The sequence below is a fragment of the Myxocyprinus asiaticus genome, chromosome 2 (assembly GCF_019703515.2).
Source record: "Myxocyprinus asiaticus isolate MX2 ecotype Aquarium Trade chromosome 2, UBuf_Myxa_2, whole genome shotgun sequence".
In the NCBI taxonomy this organism is placed as follows: domain Eukaryota; kingdom Metazoa; phylum Chordata; class Actinopteri; order Cypriniformes; family Catostomidae; genus Myxocyprinus; species Myxocyprinus asiaticus.
This window is the reverse complement of record NC_059345.1, coordinates 47,890,803-47,913,193: the sequence shown is the minus strand read 5'-3', so window position 1 is coordinate 47,913,193 and position 22,391 is coordinate 47,890,803. Positions and strand designations below refer to the sequence as shown.

The following is a 22,391-nucleotide window of genomic DNA, read 5'->3' as shown; positions in this document are numbered from 1 at the left end:
CCATTATAGTGAACAGAACAGACTATTTGTTTGTGTGTGGAATTAAATTTGTGTTCATAAAAATAATAATAATAAAAATAATGACAATAATAATAATAATAAATAATAATAATATAGGGGAGACCGGGGCTAGTTGTCACAATTTTTTCTCCAGTGAATATTTCTAAGGGTAGGTTTATTTTTAAAAGTCAGTTTCTGCATAGCTACATACCTGCAAGCCTGGGCTGCAAAAAAAGCTATTGAACATTTTCACCTGTTGATCTTTTGTATGGGGTACGTTGTCACAATGGAACCTTCCATTAAAGTGGCATAGGTTTCATGTGAACACCCCCACCATAACACAGTCTAATTCAGCTAAATTTAAAAGGAAAAACAATTATGAGTCACAAAACACTTCATGAAACAACAAAATGGTAATGCCAACAAATATTGTAATTGATATATTGTAAAAATGTACTATATTTAAAACACATGTGACAGCCTGACCTGATGAAAATTTGACCTGGATTTATTTAAAAATACCTTTGACCCAAGAGCTGCAATAAAAACATAATGATAGCGAAAATGTACTGTGAAGTGTAGAATTTATAAAAACACTTCTAATTTAAGAGGGTTTTGAAGTAGGTGCTTGAAACCAACATACAAATCCTCTGCAAGACAAAAAAACAAAAAAAAAAACAAACAAAAAAAAACAAAACACACATTTAGACTTTTTACTTTAAATCTTATCATTGCTGAGATTAGATGTCCCTTGTGACAACTTCCCTGTGTGACAACTAGCCCCAGTCTCCCCTACAATATAATGTGATAATCACACACTATATGGTTTGTAATGTATGATTAAATGTGTCTATTTCTTCTAAACTGAGAATGTTTAAAGTGGATGTGTGTGTCATTGTGCATGTGAGTTCCAGTATGGAGTGAAAGCAGTGGAAGGCAAAAGTCCCCTCTGTTGCATTACAGCTGCTGGTTCACTCTGTGCAGTGCAGGCAGCATATGTTTTTAATTATCATAATAGCTTTAAAGAACCTGGTCAGAGGAACACACACACACACACACACACACACACACACACAAGCTCTTTATTACCACACTCACTCTACACTTTTAAAGCAGTCAGGCTCTCAAGAGAGAGACGGATAGAAAAAGAGCAAAAGAGTGACAGATAAAGAGGCATAGAAAGTAAAAAAAAAGTCAGAGAGGGAGCGATATGAACTTAAAAGCTGACAGGAAGACAGGAAGTAATGCACTGTCTCTGACCCGCACCAGACTGGGGTCAAGACCCGCCTAAGAGAGGGTCTGATTCTACACCCTCCTGACAGTGATAATTGGCCACTGGTGACTAAACACCATTTACATTTAACTACCCACTCCTGTCTGCTTGGCAAGATACATCCCAACACACACACACACACAAAATACACACACTGGCTAGCAGACAGGCGCTAGAATGAAGGGGGTAAAATGCTGGGAACTCCTTGAATACATTCACACATCTGTGGACTTCTAGTCTTCTTAACGGCATAGTTTGTGGGCTTGATAAACGGCAATTTTCTCACTCAGTTTTTGTTTGCAGCAAGTGTAACCAACAATATGTTCAAGTGCAGGAGGACACAATGTGAACTGATAAATCCAAAGGGATTTGCATATAAGAAAAAATGATTAACACTACAGATGAAACCTCTTTTCTCTCTTCTGTGTATCTAGTGTATCTATCCCTATCCATCTCTATCTTCTACTTGCCTTTTTCTCTGCTCCATGAGTTATTTACTTGCTTTAGTGTGCTTAGCCCTGGTTTCTCTCTGTCCTTCTATCTCTCTCTTTCTCCAATCATCTGTCATTCTCAACGAGTCGTTTGGAGTGAATAGGGACAGGGTTCACTGCTTTTCCACCAGGGGGTGTCATGGCCTTATGAACTACGACGTTTGGGGTGATCAGCCCCCTCTTTCACCAGTCCTTCTGTTAAATCTTTCTATACATTCTATCTTTTATTCCTGCTCTGTTTACTTGTCTGTCTCTCTCTTTCTCTCTTTCTGTCCATTTCTCTTCCTCTGCCTACTACACTTCCAAAGCTTGAGGAATGTCTTGACTGAGTGGCAAAACTGGACTGTCAGTAGTTGCTGGGCTGTTCTTAGCAGTAAACATCTGAAACCTGGACTCCTGAGAAGTGTCTTCGTCCAAAGACGCTCATACACAACCAGCTGCCCACCTCACAGCACAAGGACACTGCACAATGCATACACTTCTAACTCAATGGGGCAGAAACGGAAAATACACACACACATACACAGAGGGATGTTCTGTTTAAGGTCTTAGAGGCCACAAGGCCTTTTGAAATCTTAATAAATAAATGAATGAATAAATAAAGACCCCAGATATTAAACATGAATAAGTGTAAGAAATTGTTAAATGCAAAAAAATTTAGACTGTTGTAAACACTGTAGCAGTTCATTCCTGAAAATTTTATATTTGGATTTGTTTTGTTGTATTTTACTGCAATGCATTTTTGTTGGAATCAAATTGACCACTAACAACAGCGTTAGTATATTAGATCACAGTTACATTTCTAGAAAGTGCACGCTTTCTTTGTGATACAACAGAGGGTTAAAGCTTCGACGGTAACACTTCACAATTAGGTTCCATTTGTTAACATTAGTTAACATGGGGGCCTGGGTAGTTCAGCGAGTAAAGACACAGACTACCACCCCTGGAGTCACGAGTTCAAATCCAGGGTGTGCTGAGTGACTCCAGCCAGGTCTCCTAAGCAACCAAATTGGCCTAGTTGCTAGGGAGGGTAGAGTCACATGGGGTAACCTCCTCGTGGTCGCTATAATGTGGTTCGCTCTCGGTGGGGCGTGTGGTGAGTTGTGTGTGGATGCCGTGGAGAATAGCGTGAAGCCTCCACACGCGCTATGTCTCCACGGTAAAGCACTCAACAAGCCACATGACAAGATGCGTGGATTGACGGTGTCAGATGTGGAGGCAACTGAGATTCGTCCTCCACCACCCAGATTGAGGTGAGTCACTACGCCACCACGAGGACTTAGAGCGCATTGGGAACTGGGCAATTCAAATTGGGGAGAAACAAAAAAAAAACTTTTGTTAACATGAACTAACAAAGAACAATAATTTTATAGCATTTATTAATCTTGGTTAATGTTAGTTTCATCATGTAGTAATTCATTTTTTAAATCAATACTTAGCTAGAACATTAGTTGATGCACTATGAACTAACATGAACTAACAACGAAAAATTTTATTTTTATTAACTAGCATTAACAAAGATTAATAAATGCTGTAAAAAACAATTATCATTCATTGTTAGTTCATGATAACTAATGCATTAACTAATGTTAATGAATGGAACCTTATTGTAAAGTGTTACCGCTTCATCAATAGATGCCAAATTAAATTTGATTAGGTCAGAAGAACATATTAAAAGAATTTAAATTGCTATCATTATGTTTGCAAAAAAAAAAAAAAAAAATATGAAAAGTCAGCAACAAACACTGAAAAGCATATAGTATATCAACGTTGCTTCGGCGTGTAGGCTCAAAACAGAAATTACAAAGAAAAAGCTTGCACTCAATGTCCACAGAAACAATATTTCAGGATTTACATCGTCATCACTGTCCAAGTAAAAGGAGCGCACCTGATTCCATTTATAGAGTAAAGCATTTACTGTAACTCTTCTAGTTGATACATACTAAAATACACAAATGTTACACATGCATAGTACTTTTACACATAATATACTGGCATACACACATATCAAGAGAAATGTTCTACTTCTGATATTCTAGAGCTTATCTATTTAGACCTTTTAGATATTTCCCTTGAATACATAATATATTTGTTAGAGTTTGCTATGCGTAATTGATATTGTGTTGCTCTCTCTCTCCCCTCCAGCGGTCTGGACTGCCCTTTTATCCCCCTCCAGCTCTCACAGCTGTTAGAGATAATTTCCCACAGGTGTCAACCCTTACCGCTCTTCCTTTCCCGGCCTCGCTCTCAACAGACGTTGCTCGGCCACATCCACATCACCACAGATATATAATGTACTGTATTCTTGACAGACTATAATTATTTATTATAGATGCATTGGTATTTTGCTAATATATTTCATGGGAAATCTGCTTTTTGTATTTAATTAATTGTGTATTCTCCCTTGATATACAGTTGTGCTCAAAAGTTTGCATACTCCGGCAGAAATTTTGGCACTGATTTTGAAAATATGACTGATCATGTCTTTTATTTAAGGATAGTGATCATATGAAGCCATTTATTACCACATAGTTTTTTGGTTCCTTTTTATATCATAATAATAACAGAAATCACCCAAATGGCCCTGATCAAAAGTTTACATACCCTTGAATGTTTGGCCTTGTTACAGACACACAAGGTGACACACACAGGTTTAAATGGCAATTAAATGTTAATTTCCCACACCAGTGGCTTTTTAAATTGCAATTAGTGCCTGTGTATAAATAGTCAATGAGTTTGTTAGCTCTCATGTGGATGCACTGAGCAGTCTAGATACTGAGCCATGGGTAGCAGAAAAGAACTGTCAAAAGACCTGCGTAACAAGGTAATGGAACTTTATAAAGATGGAAAAGGATATAAAAATATATCCAAAGCCTCGAAAATGCCAGTCAGTACTGTTCAATCACTTATTAAGAAGTGGAAAATTCGGGGATCTCTTGATACCAAGCCAAGGTCAGGTAGACCAAGAAAGATTTCAGCCACAACTGCCAGAAGAATTGTTCGGGATACAAAGAAAAACCCACAGGTAACCTCAGGAGAAATACAGGCTGCTCTGGAAAAAGACAGTGTGGTTGTTTCAAGGAGCACAATATGACGATACTTGAACAAAAATGAGCTGCATGGTCGAGTTGCCAGAAAGAAGCCTTTCTGTGCAAATGCCACAAAAAAGCCCAGTTACAATATGCCCGACAACACCTTGAAACGCCCCACAGCTTCAGGCACACTGTAATTTGGAGTGATGAGACCAAAATAGAGCTTTATGGTCAGAACCATAAGCGCTATGTTTGGAGAGGAATACCATCCCCACTGTGAAGCATGGTGGAGGCTCACTGATGTTTTGGGGTGTGTGAGCTCTAAAGGCATGGGGAATCTTGTGAAAATTGATGGCAATATGAATGCAGCATGTTATCAGAAAATACTGGCAGACAATTTGCATTCTTCTGCATGAAAGCTGCACATGGGACGCTCTTGGACTTTCCAGCACGACAATGACCCTAAGCACAAGGCCAAGTTGACCCTCCAGTGGTTACAGCAGAAAAAGGTGAAGGTTCTGGAGTGGCCATCACAGTCTCCTGACCTTAATATCATTGAACCACTCTGGGGAGATCTCAGATGTGTGGTTCATGCAAGACGACCAAAGACTTTGCATGACCTGGAGGCATTTTGCGAAGACGAATGGGCAGCTATACCACCTGCAAGATATTTGGGGCCTCATAGACAACTATTACAAAAGACTGCACGCTGTCATTGATGCTAAAGGGGACAATACACAGTATTACGAACTAAGGGTATGCAGACTTTTGAACAGGGGTCATTTTATTTTTTTCTTTGTTGCCATGTTTTGTTTTATGATTGTGCCATTCTGTTATAACCTACAGCTGAATATGAATCCCATAAGAAATAAAAGAAATGTGTTTTGCCTGCTCACTCATGTTTTCTTTAAAAATGGTACATATATTACCAATTATCCAAGGGTATGCAAACTTTTGAGCACAACTGTATATACGTACATACATATTTACTGTATACATGTGTATATATATATATATATATATATATATATATATATATATATATATATATATATATATATATATATATATACACACACGTATGTGTACTCTATGCAAACATGTATGTATTTCTCTTAATATGTGGGTGTGCCAGTATATTGTGTATGAAAGTACAACACATGTCTATGACACCTTTTTCTGAACATTTTTGTAACTAAGCATGTATCAACTAGAAGAGTTACGGTAACCGTTTTACTCTGATCTATAAATGGAATCAGGTGTGCTGCTTTACTTGGACACTGATGACGATGTAAATTGAAAATGTTTTGTTCTTGCACTGAGCACTTTGGCACTTTTTTGGCCTCTTAATAAATATCTATGGACATTGTCTGCGAGATTTTTCTTTTTCTTTATTATTATGTTTGCACATAAATCATTGGGGTCTCTTGGACCCTAAACACAAACCCAGTAAAGTCAATCTCAACAGAACATGAGGATTAAAAGGACTGAAGACAGGCCTTGGTACTGGTAGCCGCTCTACTCAGTACTGTGGTACTCTGAGCTCACTACCGCTCCTGTAAGAAAAATCTAAGAGTGGCCATTTTTCATAGCGGCTAATAAAGGTAGGGCGCATGAATCAAGATAATTGTGTAAATTGCAAGACAATGAAAAAAAAAAAAAAAAAGGTGAGGGCAGCTTTGAGAGAGTGATGGAGGGAGACTGAGCCATCAGAGGCCAATGACACTGATAATCTCATTTCTCTCATTCACCCTCAACCTCTCTCTCTCGCTCTTACAATAAACAAAAGTACTTTTTTCATTGACATATATTTCATATTTTGATTCTTATAATGCATCATCGAACAATTAAAAAATGTTGAAGGCTACATTCGTACTGTGTGCTGGTACATTCTGTACAGGTGCTGGGGATAACTAAGGCTTATGTGTGGTTATTATAGCATGTGCTTTATTGTGTGATGATATGTTGTTAAATTAAGGGGAAGACAAAGAAAATCAAACCAAAGACAGACAAAGAACACAATGCTTGAGACATGTGCAATGTATAGATGAAGATATGCCACTAACAGACCCTGTATTGATTACATGATACACTTACACAATGGCTGCCTTGCACAATAGAACAAGGCCATTAAGCAATCTGAACAATACAAAGCTAATACACACAGGCCGTGTCGACTTGGAGGGCTCGGCACTAAATCGTAGATATACCTTTGATTAATATGCCCTATGCATTATTTTCTTCACAACAAATAAACTCGGCCTCTGGCCGTTAATGTGAGTAGATATTTTTTTTGTTTTGTTTTGTTTTTTTTCTGGTTAACATGGCCTTCTAAAAGAAATGACTGCTAATGTCATGCATTTGTTGTGATTTAAGGAAAGAGTGCATTGTTTGTACTGTATGTATGAGAGAGAGGGCCAACACATGATACTATAAACATAACATACTTGCCATGTAAGAGGGAGTAAATGTGTTTTTGTCTTATAAAAGCGTTAGAATAATGAGAGTGCCACTTAAGAATGAATCTCACTCCACTTCACCCTGGATATCAAGGCATACCAAATTCAGCTGACAATTCTAAATATTAATGATTTATGCATTATTTGCATACAAACCTAATGCCAAGCCACTTCAGATAATCATATTTTGCCCCAAATAAAATTTTTAGAGGGATTTTTGCTTCATCTATGCCCAGCCCCAAGGAATGGTGCAGAATATATTTCAGTCAATTCTGTACAAGAGATCTGAGCACAAAGGACACTAGGTAGTTACTTTTACATGTATATATATATATATATATATATATATATATATATATATATATATACAGTATATATATATATATATATATATATATATATATATATATGAGTTTGGATATAAATACATTTTCAAATACACTTGCAAGTGCTAAATGTGCAGTTATTTTAGACCTTGATACAGTACTGTGCTGTAGTCTAAATTCAAAAATTCTGAATTTAAATTGGGTCAGATTCTATATGTACCTGTATAACATTGGTGAGGATTTACATTGTGACAGTATATACCTAGATGTCGTCGGTGTGAACGTGGAGCCTGGTATTTCTCCACGCAGATGTGAACAGACTGAAGACATGAAAAAGTCACAAGAACGCCTTCTTCAGGTGGCCAAATCTCTCTTTCTTTCCCTTTCTCTCTCTATCTCACACATACACAAGTATGTACAACAGGTTCAGTGGTGATACAGTACAAACACATTCCCCTCAGAGCAGGATGAATAAAATGTCTGTTGAGTTCTCCTCGTGGTCATTCAATGCTTTTACTGTATGCAATACTCAAACATGCCCACACACTTTCACAGTGTATACAGAAGCGCTCAGCTGCCCATCAGCATCCACCAGTGACAAACGGATGGAGTCATGCTTTAAAATGCCAAACAAAAAACTTTTGTTCACCAGACAAAGGCTTATCTCTAAAGGTCAGTCCTTCTTCATGGCAGCAGGAGAGGAGGACGTCACAAGGGCACTTTTCAAATGTCTTTTGATTAAAGAAAGATATTACAATACGATACATTCACCATGCTGACCAAAAAATAGCATTCATTTTCAGCCGAGTGAATGACCTCCTCTAAAAATTAAAAATGCAACAGGTTCCTCCATGACAGACACATTTTCCATAATTAAAAGGTCAAAAGCGGCATTAATTTTTAATGTAAACCATTTTAAAGGGGAAAAATGAAACACATGACAGTTTTGAGACTTCACTTGTTTCTCTATAGTATGTCGCCCTTGTTAAAAAGATGGGGTAAAAACACACTCTGGCCTTTCTAACTTCTTTCTAACTTCTAACTTCTTACTTATACACAGCTGCACAAATATTTGTTAATCTCTCTGATTTTTTACGTTTTTCCAAGGTTGTATAGCACGGCTGCAGATTTTTTTTTTTTTTTTTTAAGATAACCGACTCATGTCTTCGACTAGTTTGGATGACATGCTAGTGGTTGACTCACTTGTGTTTAATGTTATGGTGAAACAGAGATCCAAATGATACAGCACACAAAAAAATACACATGCCATTATGTCAACTAGACTACTTACATCAAAACACCTGTAATTTACTAATATACTAGTTGTTAAATAAAAAAAATAAAAAAAATAAAAAAATCTAAACTAATTAATTTGTGTCCTTTAAATCAGTGTTGATACAGTATTGATTTTTTGTTTACTAATCAAGCTAGATACATGTATAAAACACAAATACAATTACTTAAATGAAAAATTCCATTGTTCCGAATTAAAGGAACAATCAGTATTAAGATTTGTGAGAATGAAGCAGCTTAATAAAAATAAAAAAAGTCTGTAAAAATACTTGCAGTACTAGTTTAAACCCTTGTTTAATCCTACACATATTTGCAGTGAGACTGTTTGAATGGGAGCAAAAAACAATGTCTGCCTTGCTCCTCTCTGTTCACAGACCAGAAGTAATAACACCAATGTAAAGCACCAAACAAAGAATGTCTGTCTCAACTGCAGATCTGAAAATTAGTCTGCTTCTTAATGAATAATATATTAAGAGCACGAGGAAAATGGAGGATATATACATTTTATTAGCTGACAGTTTTATTCAGCAAAATTAATAGCTTAATGGAAGGAAATACCTGATATAGGGTAGTGTGAACTAAAGGCTGTAGCACCCACTTAATTTCTTCTATGGCTGTCCAAATCAAACTACAAATTCAAGTCTTTGTGATTTAGTCGCTTTTTTCACTCACAGATACTCTTTTTTTCTTTTTATCACCAAATTTCAGAAAGGGCGATATGAAACACAGTAGTCTCAAGGAGCACCAGTAACCTTAGCAGTATCATGAAAGCTGACAGATCATTTTTCACAAAGCCATAGACCCCGGCCTCTTATAAAGTAATGGGCTTGTGGGACAGACCTTTATGAAAGCTAAGATAGTTAGACTAGTAGTCGGCTCTTGGTCTGTTTAAAAGCAGACACTCTTATTCCCTGAAAGAGGAGGGAAGAAGAGAGGGTGGGACTGGAGCTCTTGTAAAATGACAATGTAATAAAGATTAATGTGTCACTTTGTCATCCTGATGGTCTCTTAACTTGCTTGAAATAAGGCTGAAATCTCTCAAAAGCAAATCTAGCTCCTTTAGAGTGTTTCTTGTATTGGTTTGTTTCTGACCAATGAGGGATCCATTGAACAAATGTCTCAATGTGTAATTGGTAGTGTTGGTGTGCTTTGCATAAGGCAGTGTACACAAATAGCTTGTTTACTGGCCAAAGAGTGTGTATTTATAACAGTGAGTAAATATTTTTTTTTATTTATTTATTTTTTTTTATTTTATTTTTTTATTATGATACTGAAACAAAAGTTGATGTTGCAATACTCACCAGAGGGGTCAATTATTTTCATGTTGCTGGTCCCACTGCCTCCTCCACTGGAGCTGCTGCCTAGGTCTCCGTTAAAAGCTGCAAGGTTCTCTGAATTATAGGCCCGCAGGACAGATAGCATGTTCATCTGGTGCTCCAGGTGGGCCTGATCAGGCTTTACCAGGCCAGGAGGACCACTACCTGGGGAGAGAAGACCAAGGCCTGCCTGCTGCTGTTGCCACTGCTTCTCAGGGGTGGTAGGCTGAGGAGGAGAAAGCCCAGAGTTTTGGGGGCCCATGGATAGCTTACATCTTTGGATGTCCTTCCCTGACAGTGGAGATTCAGGAAGCATCTGCATGGATCCAAGGTCCTCCTCCTCGGCATCACCCATCTCCATCTCTTCTTCTTCCTCTGCCTCTTCTTCTTCATCTGAACGCATAAGCCGCTCTGTGGTATTGGGGTTGGGCAATGATTTGTCGCTACCCATTTCATCTTCCTCAGACTGAGCACCACGTTCCTCAGATGCCTCAATCTCACTGCAAGACGCCTTGTCGGATAGGTCGTCCAGAGGGCCTAGACCGCCCCCATCATTGGGCTGAATTTTCTGCTGGTCGAGATATCCAACAGGCCCTCTAGCAGAGCCATCGTACACGGGGACAAAGGGCTTGTAGAAATCACTGGAGAATGCTCCCATGGAAGCTCCATGCGGGGGCTGCTTCAGATGGTTCGACCAGCCTGTTTGTCCCTTCAGATCCCCAGACTCAGTCTCTCTGTCCCTTGACGGGGCTCCCTCATGGTGATGGAGAAGGCCTGGTGGTGGAGGAGCCAGGCCAGTAACTTTGCCTGCATGGAAAGGCTCACCCAAGAGGTGTTCCTTAGTATCTTTGCCCAGGCCACACTTGCCTTTACCCAGGTGGTTAGCTTGCAGGTGGAGGGCCATCAGTTCCACAGAGGCAGTTGTGAAGGAGCAGAAGAGGCAGCTGTGCCAGGCGACATTGTCCTGTATGGTGATGGAGGCTCCAGGGATGGATCCTGCTTCTGGCCTAACAGACAAATCCAGAGGCTCATACTGGGAGCGGCCACCCTCAGCTGGCTTGGCGTCACTGGAGGGATTCTCCTTCTGGTTTCCCTCACTGGCTTTTTTGGTCTTGGCTTCAGAACTCTCCTGGCTAAAATACTGGCCATGCAGCTGACCTTCTCTCATCTCCTTCTTCATGGAATTGAGGACAAAGCTGTCCATGAAAGCTTGCAGGGATCCCTGAAAGTTGACTCCATTTCCCACCATACTCTGGTAGGCCCGGCCCAGGTCAGAGAAGCTGGCAGGACTGTCCCCTGCAGAGGTGGGTCCCTCAGGACTCTTCATGCTCTCTGTGGTAGGCTCTGCCCCTGGTCCATGGCGATCTCGTTCCCTTTCACGGTCTCTTTCCCTAGGGCAGAGTATTCCTGGTGGAGCCCATTGATGTGGGAGCATTTGACCCCCTCGGAAGTCAAGACCAGAGGGCATCATGCCTTTAAAGACCCCACGAAGGACATCAGGACGAGCAAAGACACCACCGCCACTGTTGTTTTTTCCATGGTCATCTTTGTGTTCAGAGGAGGGAGGGTGGTTGGCTGAGGGACCGCTTCCATTCTGTCGCTCACGGTGATGGCGCTCCAGGTGGTACTTCAGAGAAGCTGACTGAGTGCCTGCATAGTCGCAATGAGGGCACCTGTAGGGCTTTTCACCTACAGTAAGAGAGATGGAAAGATACAAAGTCAGATAGGAGTTGATGTCAGTAAATCACTAATAATATACTGTAGGTGCCAACAAACTCAGCAGGAACCTTTAGCATGTTCCACCTGTCAGAAGAAGAGCAAAAAGAAAGACAACATGTAAATATTTGACAGAAATCACATCAAGGATTACATCAAGCCTCTATAAATTTTACAGTCTGGAGCATTTGACTACATTTCTTACTTAGTAAACAGTGCATCAGCATTTTTTGAGAGGAGGGAGGAGTTTCAATACAGGTCGATCCAGCTCAATCCAGATCTGACAAGTGAGACATCACTCACGTCAGCGCCATAAAAACATATCACCATATGGTGCCTTCAGTCCACTACAGAGATCATATTTTCAACTGACAACAAAACTGTCTGGATGTTATCTCTATTCACATGGGTAACTGAAGGCTTGTGGTGCTGCTGGTTGCTGCTGTCTCTCTCTCTATCTCTCTCTCTCTCACACACACACACACACACACACACACACTCTCTCTCTCTCTCTCTCACACACACACACACACACGCACTTTGTCTCTCTCCTGGCCTTGTCAGTTATCAGGCCTCTACCTTGGTGGTGAAGCTGTTCTGTGGACATCCTCTTTTTGCAGTTTATCATAGTGAGGATAAATCAAGCCCAGCAGAAGCTCTTTATTGCCTTCGGAGGACAACTGTGACCCCTCAGTCCAAAATGCACCCAGTAAAAGGCATTTGTATGAGAGTGAAGATCTAGTATAAATGATATAAGCACACCATATGTGGCGCACATGAGCATTCCTCATAAGGCAACCTCACACTGTGAATTACAAAATGCTAACCAGCATGAAATGTACTGTAAAAGAAGGCATGCAGGCAGTTTAGAAACACATGCTAATGTACAAGAATTATTGTTAAAAGTGAAATGAGGACAGCATTGGAAAGTGAAAGAGTCTAAATAGCATTTGCATGATCCGATCAATATTGATATAAAATACCTTCTGACAACAATTATAATAGACTTGGAATGAGAGCTTGATTTATGTGATCAATAAGCAATAAACAAAATGCAAGGCTTGATTTTTGAGACCCTGTAATGATTCAGGAATGAAATGATGTAGCAGAAGGTGGAAAAGAAAGACAGAGAGGGAGGGAGTTTTGAAAGATATGGGAAAATGAAAATAAAAGCATGTTTGTCAAAGTGTGTGTTTGTGTGTGTGTGTGTGTGTGTGTGTGTGTGTGTGTGTGTGTTGGCTATAAACGCTTAGATTATACACATGGAAAAAAAAAATTTACCCATAAAAAATGTTGCATTGTTACGCAAGACTGAATTGAATGATTTAAGTCTGGCTCTGTAGTAAATCATGGATATAATTAGCAAATGGCATAGTGCTCAAGTAATTTATCATTATTTGGAGGGCGCCATTCCAGAAAAAGAATGGAAGATCTGCAGACCCACTGCACAGCTTCCTAAATAAAGGATCACAAACATAAACTTAGTGTACTGAACATATATACACTGGCGTCCAAAAGTTTGGAATAATGTACAGATTTTGCTGTTTTGGAAGGAAATTGGTACTTTAATTCACCAAAGTGGCATTCAACTGGTCACAAAGTATAGTCAGGACATTACTGATGTAAAAAACAGCACCATCACTATTTGAAAAAAAGTATTTACTAAATATACTAGACAGGCCCCATTTCCAGCAGCCATCACTCCAACACCTTATCCTTGAGTAATCATGCTAAATTGCTAATTTGGTACTAGAAAATCACTTGCCATTATATCAAACACAGCTGAAAGCTATTTGGTTCGTTAAATGAAGCTTAACATTGTCTTTGTGTTTGTTTTTGAGTTGCCCCTGTATGCAGTAGACTGGCATGTCTTATGGTCAATATTAGGTCAAAAATGGCAAAAAAGAAACAGCTTTCTCTAGAAACTCATCAGTCAATCATTGTTTTGAGGAATGAAGTCTATACAATGCTTGAAATTGCCAAAAAACTGAAGATTTCATACAAAGGTGTACACTACAGTCTTCAAAGACAAAGGACAACTGGCTCTAACAAGGACAGAAAGAGATGTGGAAGGCCCAGATGTACAATAAACAAGACGATAAGTACATCAGAGTCTCTAGTTTGAGAAATAGACGCCTCACATGTCCTCAGCTGACAGCTTCATTGAATTCTACCTGCTCAACACCAGTTTCATGTACAACAGTAAAGAGAAGACTCAGGGGTGCAGGTGTTATGGGAAAAGAAACACAGACATTGGACAACAGATAATTGGAAAAGAGTGTTATGGATCTTAGTCCCATTGAGCTTTTGTGGGATCAGCTAGACTGTAAGGTGCGTGAGAAGTGCCCGACAAGACAGCCATATCTATGGAAAGTGCTACAGGAAGCGTGGGGTGAAATGTCACCTGAGTATCTGGACAAACTGACAGCTAGAATGCCATGAATCTGCAAAGCTGTCATTGCTGCACATGGAGGATTTTTCTGATGAGAACTCTTTGAAGTAGTTTAAGATGTTCTGAGCATTTTTTTTTTTTTTTTTTTTTTTAATTGTAATAGTAATTGTTCACGTTATTAATGTCCTACATTGTGATCAGTTGAATGCCACTTCAGTGAATAAAAGTAGCAATTTCTTTCCATAACAGCAAAATCTGTACATTATTCCAAACTTTTGGCTGCCAGTGTACATATATATATATATATATATATATATATATATATATATATACACAGAGGGACATACATTGAAGGGCAGGTGAAAGGAAAAAAATAAATAAAATAGACAAAGAGGGACAGGGTAGGGGGCCATGTTTTGTTCTTTTACACAAGAGTGTAAAAGACACATACACGATGAGCTTTTAACCCAATACGTGCTTATCCTCTGAGCAGGATAACAGGGGCTTGATGTGATTCAATAAGGAAACTTCCTTGATGCAAATTATCATTTTCATTTCTTTTAACTGGAAGGAATGATATTCTGTACCCAAAATTAGAGTACAATTAGAGTGATCTGCTTTTCTCCACCCCATGTTGAGTGTTGGGGGGGGGGGGGGGCACTGCACTGCATATTATGCTAATTAAAGATGTGATGCCAAAAGTATAATCCAGATTAATGAATATACTTTTTTTTTTTTTTTTTTTTTTTTTTTTAAGTGAACACTATTACTGGTTGTATGTTTATGTGAGTGTGTGTTTGAAGTGCCTGTGTAAGTCTCTGTGCATGTGGCATGTTCTTTGTGCACCATTTGGGCTCAGTAAGACATCTGCTCCATCATTCGTCAGGGGCACGTGTGACATCTGGGGAATATACTGTATCCTGCCTTGCAACATTACACACAATTTACTGCTAAAGGTCATTATGTACCCGTTAATCCACTTTTAATTGATATCCACACAAACAACACAACCTCAGAGAAACTAAATGGATCGCCAAGGCAGAGAGGTGGAGAGATTATAATTTTTCATCATTTGAAATGAGAGAGTGCAAAACTCAACAACAACCAAAAAAAAAAAGAAAAAAAAAAGTGAAGTTTCCAGAGCTTACTCTTATTTCTGATGGACTGTGTTAATAAAAATAAGGAGGAAAAATAAATATCATATTGCCATCTGGTATAGTATGACAGGCTTTATATAAATTACAGAGATCTCTCTCTGTGAGTAGTACATATCCATTATCATTTCACAAATTCACATCTAACAGAGTGCTTTCAGTCTCTCCACTTGAAAAAGTCCAGCGCAAACTGATTTCATATGAATTTGTGTGATTTGTCTTGACTCCATAGTAACAGTTTAGAATAAACACCCACAGCCTTTACAGAAGGGCAATTAAAATAATTAATAGATATGACATACTTTAAGATGAATTTCCACATAGATTTTCAGAATGGTGAAAAGACAGTCTGCATACCACGGGGGATAGAGAGTCGGAGAGAGAGAGAGAGAGAGAGAGAGAGAGAGAGAGAGAGAGAGAGAGAGAGATTGACTGCTGTGGAAAAATAGATAGTTTTTTCCCCCTAAGATATGTTTTATCTACGCCAAATGTATAAACAAGAATGTCAAGGTGTTTCAGTTCTCAAGCCCTCTACGTAGTACCGACAAGTTCTATTTACATTTTAAATTACCCTTTACTGTATGGCCCATTACATCAATCCTTTCATTCACTTTAAAGATTTTTAGGGAACTAACTCACCAAGTAGTTAGCAAATAAGCATCAGGAATGAAAACCATAGTAAATAAAAAAAAATAAAAAAATGAAACAAAACAGCAAAACCATGCAGATCTTAAAGGGATGCTAAAGTGGTGATTTCTCTCAGGGAGCCTGCTGAGTGACCTTTGTAATTTACAATGCTTATGACTTGGGGCAGTAGCAACTGACCACAGACCTGAGACCTGAGGGGGTGGGGGGTGGGGGGTTCATTCTAAGTCACTCAAAAGATGTGCAATGGCTCCCAATCACAAAGATGAACTCACACAGCCAATGCCTGTCCATCCTCCGTCTCTCTTGAAATAAAGGTGATCTGGTATGTTGGTTCTCCAATGCCCTCAAGTTATGCGTAGCCATTGTCAGGAGCAAGGACCTTTTTATTTTTTATCTACAGCTGCTTACTGCTAAATACTGCCTTGTCCAGAAGGGGACAATCTGTGTCTCTAATTGCTGTCACTGAAGCCTAGATTCATTATGTGACTTTCCCATTAAAATGTGAGCATTAATTTGTATAATGAAATATCACCCACTGCAGTGTTCATTAGCTGTGGCCCCACACTATACACTGCACAATGTTAGCTACCTAGAAAACTGTGCTTAATTTCACTAATGGATATTTTCCCGCTCACTGTTGGAGAGGAAATTAATACTGTAACATTAGCTCTTTAACTTTTGGAGAAATTTAAATTCACTTCATTCCTTTCAAGCCAACGTTAGAGAGTCATTAATCTAACATTGTGTCGCACAATGCCCTGGTCTCCTCAGTAAGCAACGCCATTGTGATGGGATAACGGCATTAGGATTGAGGCAAACTCTGTGTCATCCGCATGTCTGATTGCTTTACATCAAGGCAGGATAACTGTTTAATGTCAATGGCATAGTTTCAGCCTGATTGAAAGGGAGGGCTTTGACTCTATGGGATGGTGGATGCCTGTTGTCCCTGTAAATTATTTGAACAGAGCCAGACTGAGACCTGTGCCGTATCTCAAATGTCTGTCAAGCTGGAATCTTTATGACAAACCTATAACCGATCAGCAACTCAAACATCTTGCAAGTACATCAGGGCTTGTGTAAATTGCTGCATCAACAGAAAGCAAAATGTCTACGTGTAAACGCACTCAGGCCACACCGCACGCACGTGGGCCGTCCCAGTGAGTGGAGTGAGTGAGTGAGTTAACGGAGGCTTGGGAAGAGGGCCTCTATTTCCTCTTTGCTGAAATATGGCTCTACTGGGGACCCTTACCCCCTGCTCCGAGCAGGCATAACTCAACCTCCCTCAGCTAGAAACATATTTCCCCACTCTATCCGCTGCACTCCTGCTAGGAGGATATGAGCAGCTTGCCCAAAGCCTTAACCTCTCTGTTTAAAGAAACCCGAGAGAAGCAAACTTAAACAATTTACTGTGACTTCCTGTCATTACATGTATGTTTGACACTCTCTTAAGTGCAGCCAATGGCCAAACACTAAATGCAATTTTAAAAACATTTTACTTCATAAGTGATTTAAGAGAAAAATACTCCTTCACACTGCTTTACAGTCCATATTAGATAATAACAAATGCAGACATTAATGTTCTGCAGGCTTTATAAGAGCACTATATTGAAAAGTAGCCTAATGCTATTTTCTTCTGTTTCAACAGAACATGAAAATACTGCAGGCTGGGAGATTTATACATCAGCTCCACTGTTCGGCATGCCTTATAATCAACCTTAATGCTCCAGAATAGAGCAACTATGTGCTTATTATTAAGTGGGACAAATACCATCTGGGTGGTCTCCGCTCTTCCTTGTAAGCACACACCAAAAAAATAACAACCATCAATTTCATGAGCTGCAAGTAATTTCCATTTACAGTTAAAAAAGTAGTGGGATTGGCCTCACATCGTTTGCTGAATATAGAATGCTGTTTCTTGCTTTCTACTTTAATCTGTCCTTCTCATTATAAAAAAATACAATGTAATAAGTACACTTTGCAACCTTAAAGGGATAGTTCACCCAAAAATGAAAATTATCTCATTTACTCACCCTCATGCCATCCCAGATGTGCATGACTTCCTTTCTTCTGCTGAACAAAAACTAATATTTTTAGAAGAATATCTCAGCCCTATAGTTCCTTTCAATGCAAGCAAATGATGACCAGACATTTAAAGCTCCAAAAATAACACAAAGGCAGCATAAAAGTAATACATATGACTCCAGTGGTTTAATATATGTCTTCTGAAGCGATGCAATCACTTTGGGTGAGAAACAGATCAATATTTCAATTCTTTTTTTTTTTTTTTTACCATAAATCTCCACTTTCACTTTCAAAATGTAAAAGTGAAAGTGAAAGTGCAGATTTAAAGGAAAAAAAATATTGCTCAGTTTCTCACTCACATCTATCATAACACTTCAGAACACACAGATTTAACGACTGGAGTCTACAATTGATTAATTTTTTGCTTCCTTTATGTGATTTTTGGAGCTTGAAAGATCTGGTCACCATTCACTTGCATTGTATGGACCTACAAAGCTGAAATATTCTTCTAAAAATCTTATTTTGTGTTCAGTAGAAAAAGAAAAAAAAGAAAGTCTGGGATGGCATGAGGGTGAGCAAATGATGAGATAATTTTCATTTTTGTGTGAACTATCCCTTTGAGAAGCTTTTTCTTGAGTAAAAATGTAAATGTTATCACATAAACACATCTTTTAGATGACTGACCACAGTTTAGTGATTTACATTTCATGAAGGAAATACCAATTGATGGTAAGTTTAGGTTTTACGCTTTTGTTTTCTGTCGACTGTTTAAGAGAATCAACACATAATGTCACACCATCTCTGCAGTGTAAAGGCACACAATTGGCTGCTTAGATAATCACATGAATAGCAGGTGTGCAGGTCTTCCTAATAAAGTGCTAAGTGAGTGTATTTAGGGTTAAATGGATGCAAGAAAGGAAGAACATTCACAATTTAGCATGCATTATTGTCATTATGCATGCGATTAGAAGTGCGAAAGAAGAGCAATTGTAATGCAAATATTAAGATGGTGTCCTTATTGTTGGCTTAGAGTGCTGAACATTCCATCAGTGTAGAACAATAAGAGATAATCTTGAAGTTGGCAAAAAAAACAAAAATAGATAGCACAACTAAGGCTGAAATTATCTACAAAGAAAAGGAAAAAAAAGTTTGAAAGGAGTCTGTACATTAAGTGGTTTGGGCTAAATTTACTGCAGAAATATTTAGATTAAAAAAAAGAAAATAAGATGAATTTCAGTATAGTATGCAAGCACTTTAATAATAATAATTAGTATATTAATAATTATTATCACTATTGTTGTTGTTATTTCACTTTTTCACTTAAAAGGCTATCCTTCAAAACTTGCACATACATAAACAGAGACAACAGTGGGCTGAATCTAAGGTGACCTCCCATTACTTATTCTGGTTATCCTGCATGTTAACTAGGCTAGCTTTGCCTGCAAGTGAGCCTCAGCCTTGTTCTTGGGTGGAAGAGCAGGGTCTCCTGACAGCCACTGGACCAGCACTACTCACATTATTACTCTGCTGGGCTGCGGCATCCTCTCTCAGGTAACTGAAGTTCATTTATTGGCTCTGAGTTTTAAACTCAAAAAAGTGGTCAGTGTAAAAGGTGCATCATCAGCCTTGGACAAACTGTGATCAGTGGCATTTTCTCCGAAGAGGCAAGGTAGGCAATGCCTCCTCAAAAAATTTGAGTGAGAGAAATAATCGATACATAAATAAAATATCACGAAATGTGAGCTTAAATCATGTGTATAACAGTCACATTTCCAAAGTAACTCTGTGTAACATCGATACCAGCAGATAAAGTTACAGAGGGAGGCAGCATCTGTTACGCTTTACTTGAGCGCACTGCAACCTCATTGAGCTCCTAAAGCGTGGCGTGAATGTGCGCAGAGGTCCTCAGAGTAAAGGCGAAAAGTCACATGAGGGAAGACATTGCCTCAACTTTGCACTGATTTGTTCAACACTGTCAATCAATCAATGCGATAGTGCCCGCCTTTAATGCTTTTGCACTCGCATCACTATGAATAGGACGAGCTGATGGAAGTGGAGGGATATATTTACACAATTGGTTTTGTCAGTGAGACATTTTTTTGTGAGCACTTACTCTTAAAAATACAGTTCTGTGCCACCATGCCATCATTACAGAGGAGTAGATGACTGATCCAAAAATATGGTGACAATAAAAAATACAGTAAATAATAAGTGAATAGAGAAAAGATACATGAAAAATGCCTGTTGCTGTACTATTGAAGGTATTATTTTTGAGGCAATGTAAAAAAATAATTATATTAAAACGCAAAAACTTGATCAGTCTTTGATTTGACTTAAATAGTTTGTCAATATGAATATGGAGACAGTTTATATATGCTTATAAACAGTGTAAGATAAAAAGGATTACATGCACCTTTCCATACAAAAATCTGATATATGGCCATGAACATAAATATAAAAATATAGTTCATATATTTGGACATATATGTAGGCTGCCTATTTAAATTCCACTATTATTTGGGAAAATATACACTCACCGGCCACTTATTAGGTACACCTGTACATCTACTTATTCATGTGATTATCTAATCAGCCAGTCGTGTGGCAGCAGTGTAATGTATAAAATCATGCAGATATGGGTCAGGAGCTTCAGTTAATGTTCACATCAACCATCAGAATGGGGAAAAAATGTGATCTTAGTGATTTACACCATGGCATGATTCTTGGTGCCAGACGGGCTGGCATGAGGATTTCTGTAACTGCTGATCTCCTGGGATTTTCACAAACAGCAGACTCTAGAGTGTAAAGAGAATGGTGCAAAAAACAAAAAAACATCCAGTGAGAAGCAGTTCTGTAGGTGAAATTGGCTTGTTAATGACAGAGGTCAGAGGAGAACAGCCAGACTGGTCCAAGCTACAGGAAGGTGACAGTGACCCAAATAAACACGTTACAACAGTTCTATGCAAAAAAGCATTTCTGAACATACAACTAGTCGAACACTGAGGCGGATGGGCTACAGCAGCAGAAGACCCCTCTGGGTACCACTACTGTCAGCTTAGGACAGGCAACTGCAGTGGGCACAGGCTCACCAAAACTGGACAGCAGACGATTGGAAAAAACATCGCCTTGTCTGACAGTTCTGGATTTCTGCTGAGGTACACAAATGGTAGGCCCACTGCAGCCTAAATTTTCTGTTCTTGGCAGACAGACGTAGAACCCTGCTGTTGTAGCCCATTCACCTCAAGGTTTGACATATTGTGCATTCTGAGATGCTATTCTGCTCACTACAATTGTACAGAGTGGTTATCTGAGTTACCATAGCCTTTCTATCAGCTCCAACCAATCTGGCCATTCTCTGTTGACCTCTCTCATCAACAAGGTGTTTACATCTGCAGAACTGCCATTCACTGGATGATTTTTGTTTTTTGCACAATTCTCTTTACACTCTAGAGACAGTTGTGTGTGAAAATCCCAGGAGATCAGCAGTTACAGAAATACTCAAACCAGCCCATCTGGCACCAACAATCATACCACTGTCGAAATCACTGAGGTCACATTTTTCACCATTATGATGGTTGATGTGAACATGAACTGAAGCTCCTGATCCATATCTGCATGATTTTATACATTACACTGCTGCCACACGATTGGCTGATTAGATAATTGCATGAATATGTAGATGTACAGGTGTACCTAATAAAGTGGCTGGTGAGTGTATGTTACATACTTTAAAGCAGCCTTTCTTGTAGTATTTTGAAAATAATAATAATAATAATAATAATTTGTTGCATACATATGCAAGTATGTGACTTTTTTATCAGTAAAAGTTATACATGAACATACAAACTATTGGCCTATGTTTTTAACATATTGTAATATATCAGATTTATGAATGGATTTGAACTGAAAACTAAGTAACCATCAAATGTAGCTGAAATATTAATTTATATTGGACTAAAAATTATTTTATTTTTTAAATCTGCCTCCTCATTTCAAAAGTCCACCACACGCCACTGATTGTCATTATGTTCACATGTAGCCTTTTCATGTCATAAATTATGATGACCCCTAAAAACATTTAGAACATGCAATCTCTGAAAGGTAAAGTGGCCCCAAATAACAAATAAGCCACACTAAAAGATGTATGAATATGATTATATTAGAGAACAACAACAAAAAAAAAAAAAAAAAAAAATCTACCAAAACTGCATTTATTTTAAAGAAAAATATCACATGTAAGCTTTTCAAGCAAAACTGCAAATACTGCTC

The 22,391-nt window shown here is 38.6% G+C and overlaps 1 protein-coding gene across 6 annotated transcripts in view; it reads right to left on the bottom strand.

The window, feature by feature from the left end:
* LOC127409838 (zinc finger protein 536-like) overlaps window positions 1-22,391 on the bottom strand; it is a 245,656-nt gene that overhangs the window by 67,868 nt on the left and 155,397 nt on the right. For all 6 annotated transcript variants that reach the window (XM_051644698.1, XM_051644747.1, XM_051644718.1 and 3 more), the window contains one exon: window positions 10,176-11,879. In XM_051644698.1, the coding sequence (XP_051500658.1) occupies window positions 10,176-11,879 (1,704 nt within the window). The remainder of the gene's footprint in view (window positions 1-10,175; window positions 11,880-22,391) is intronic.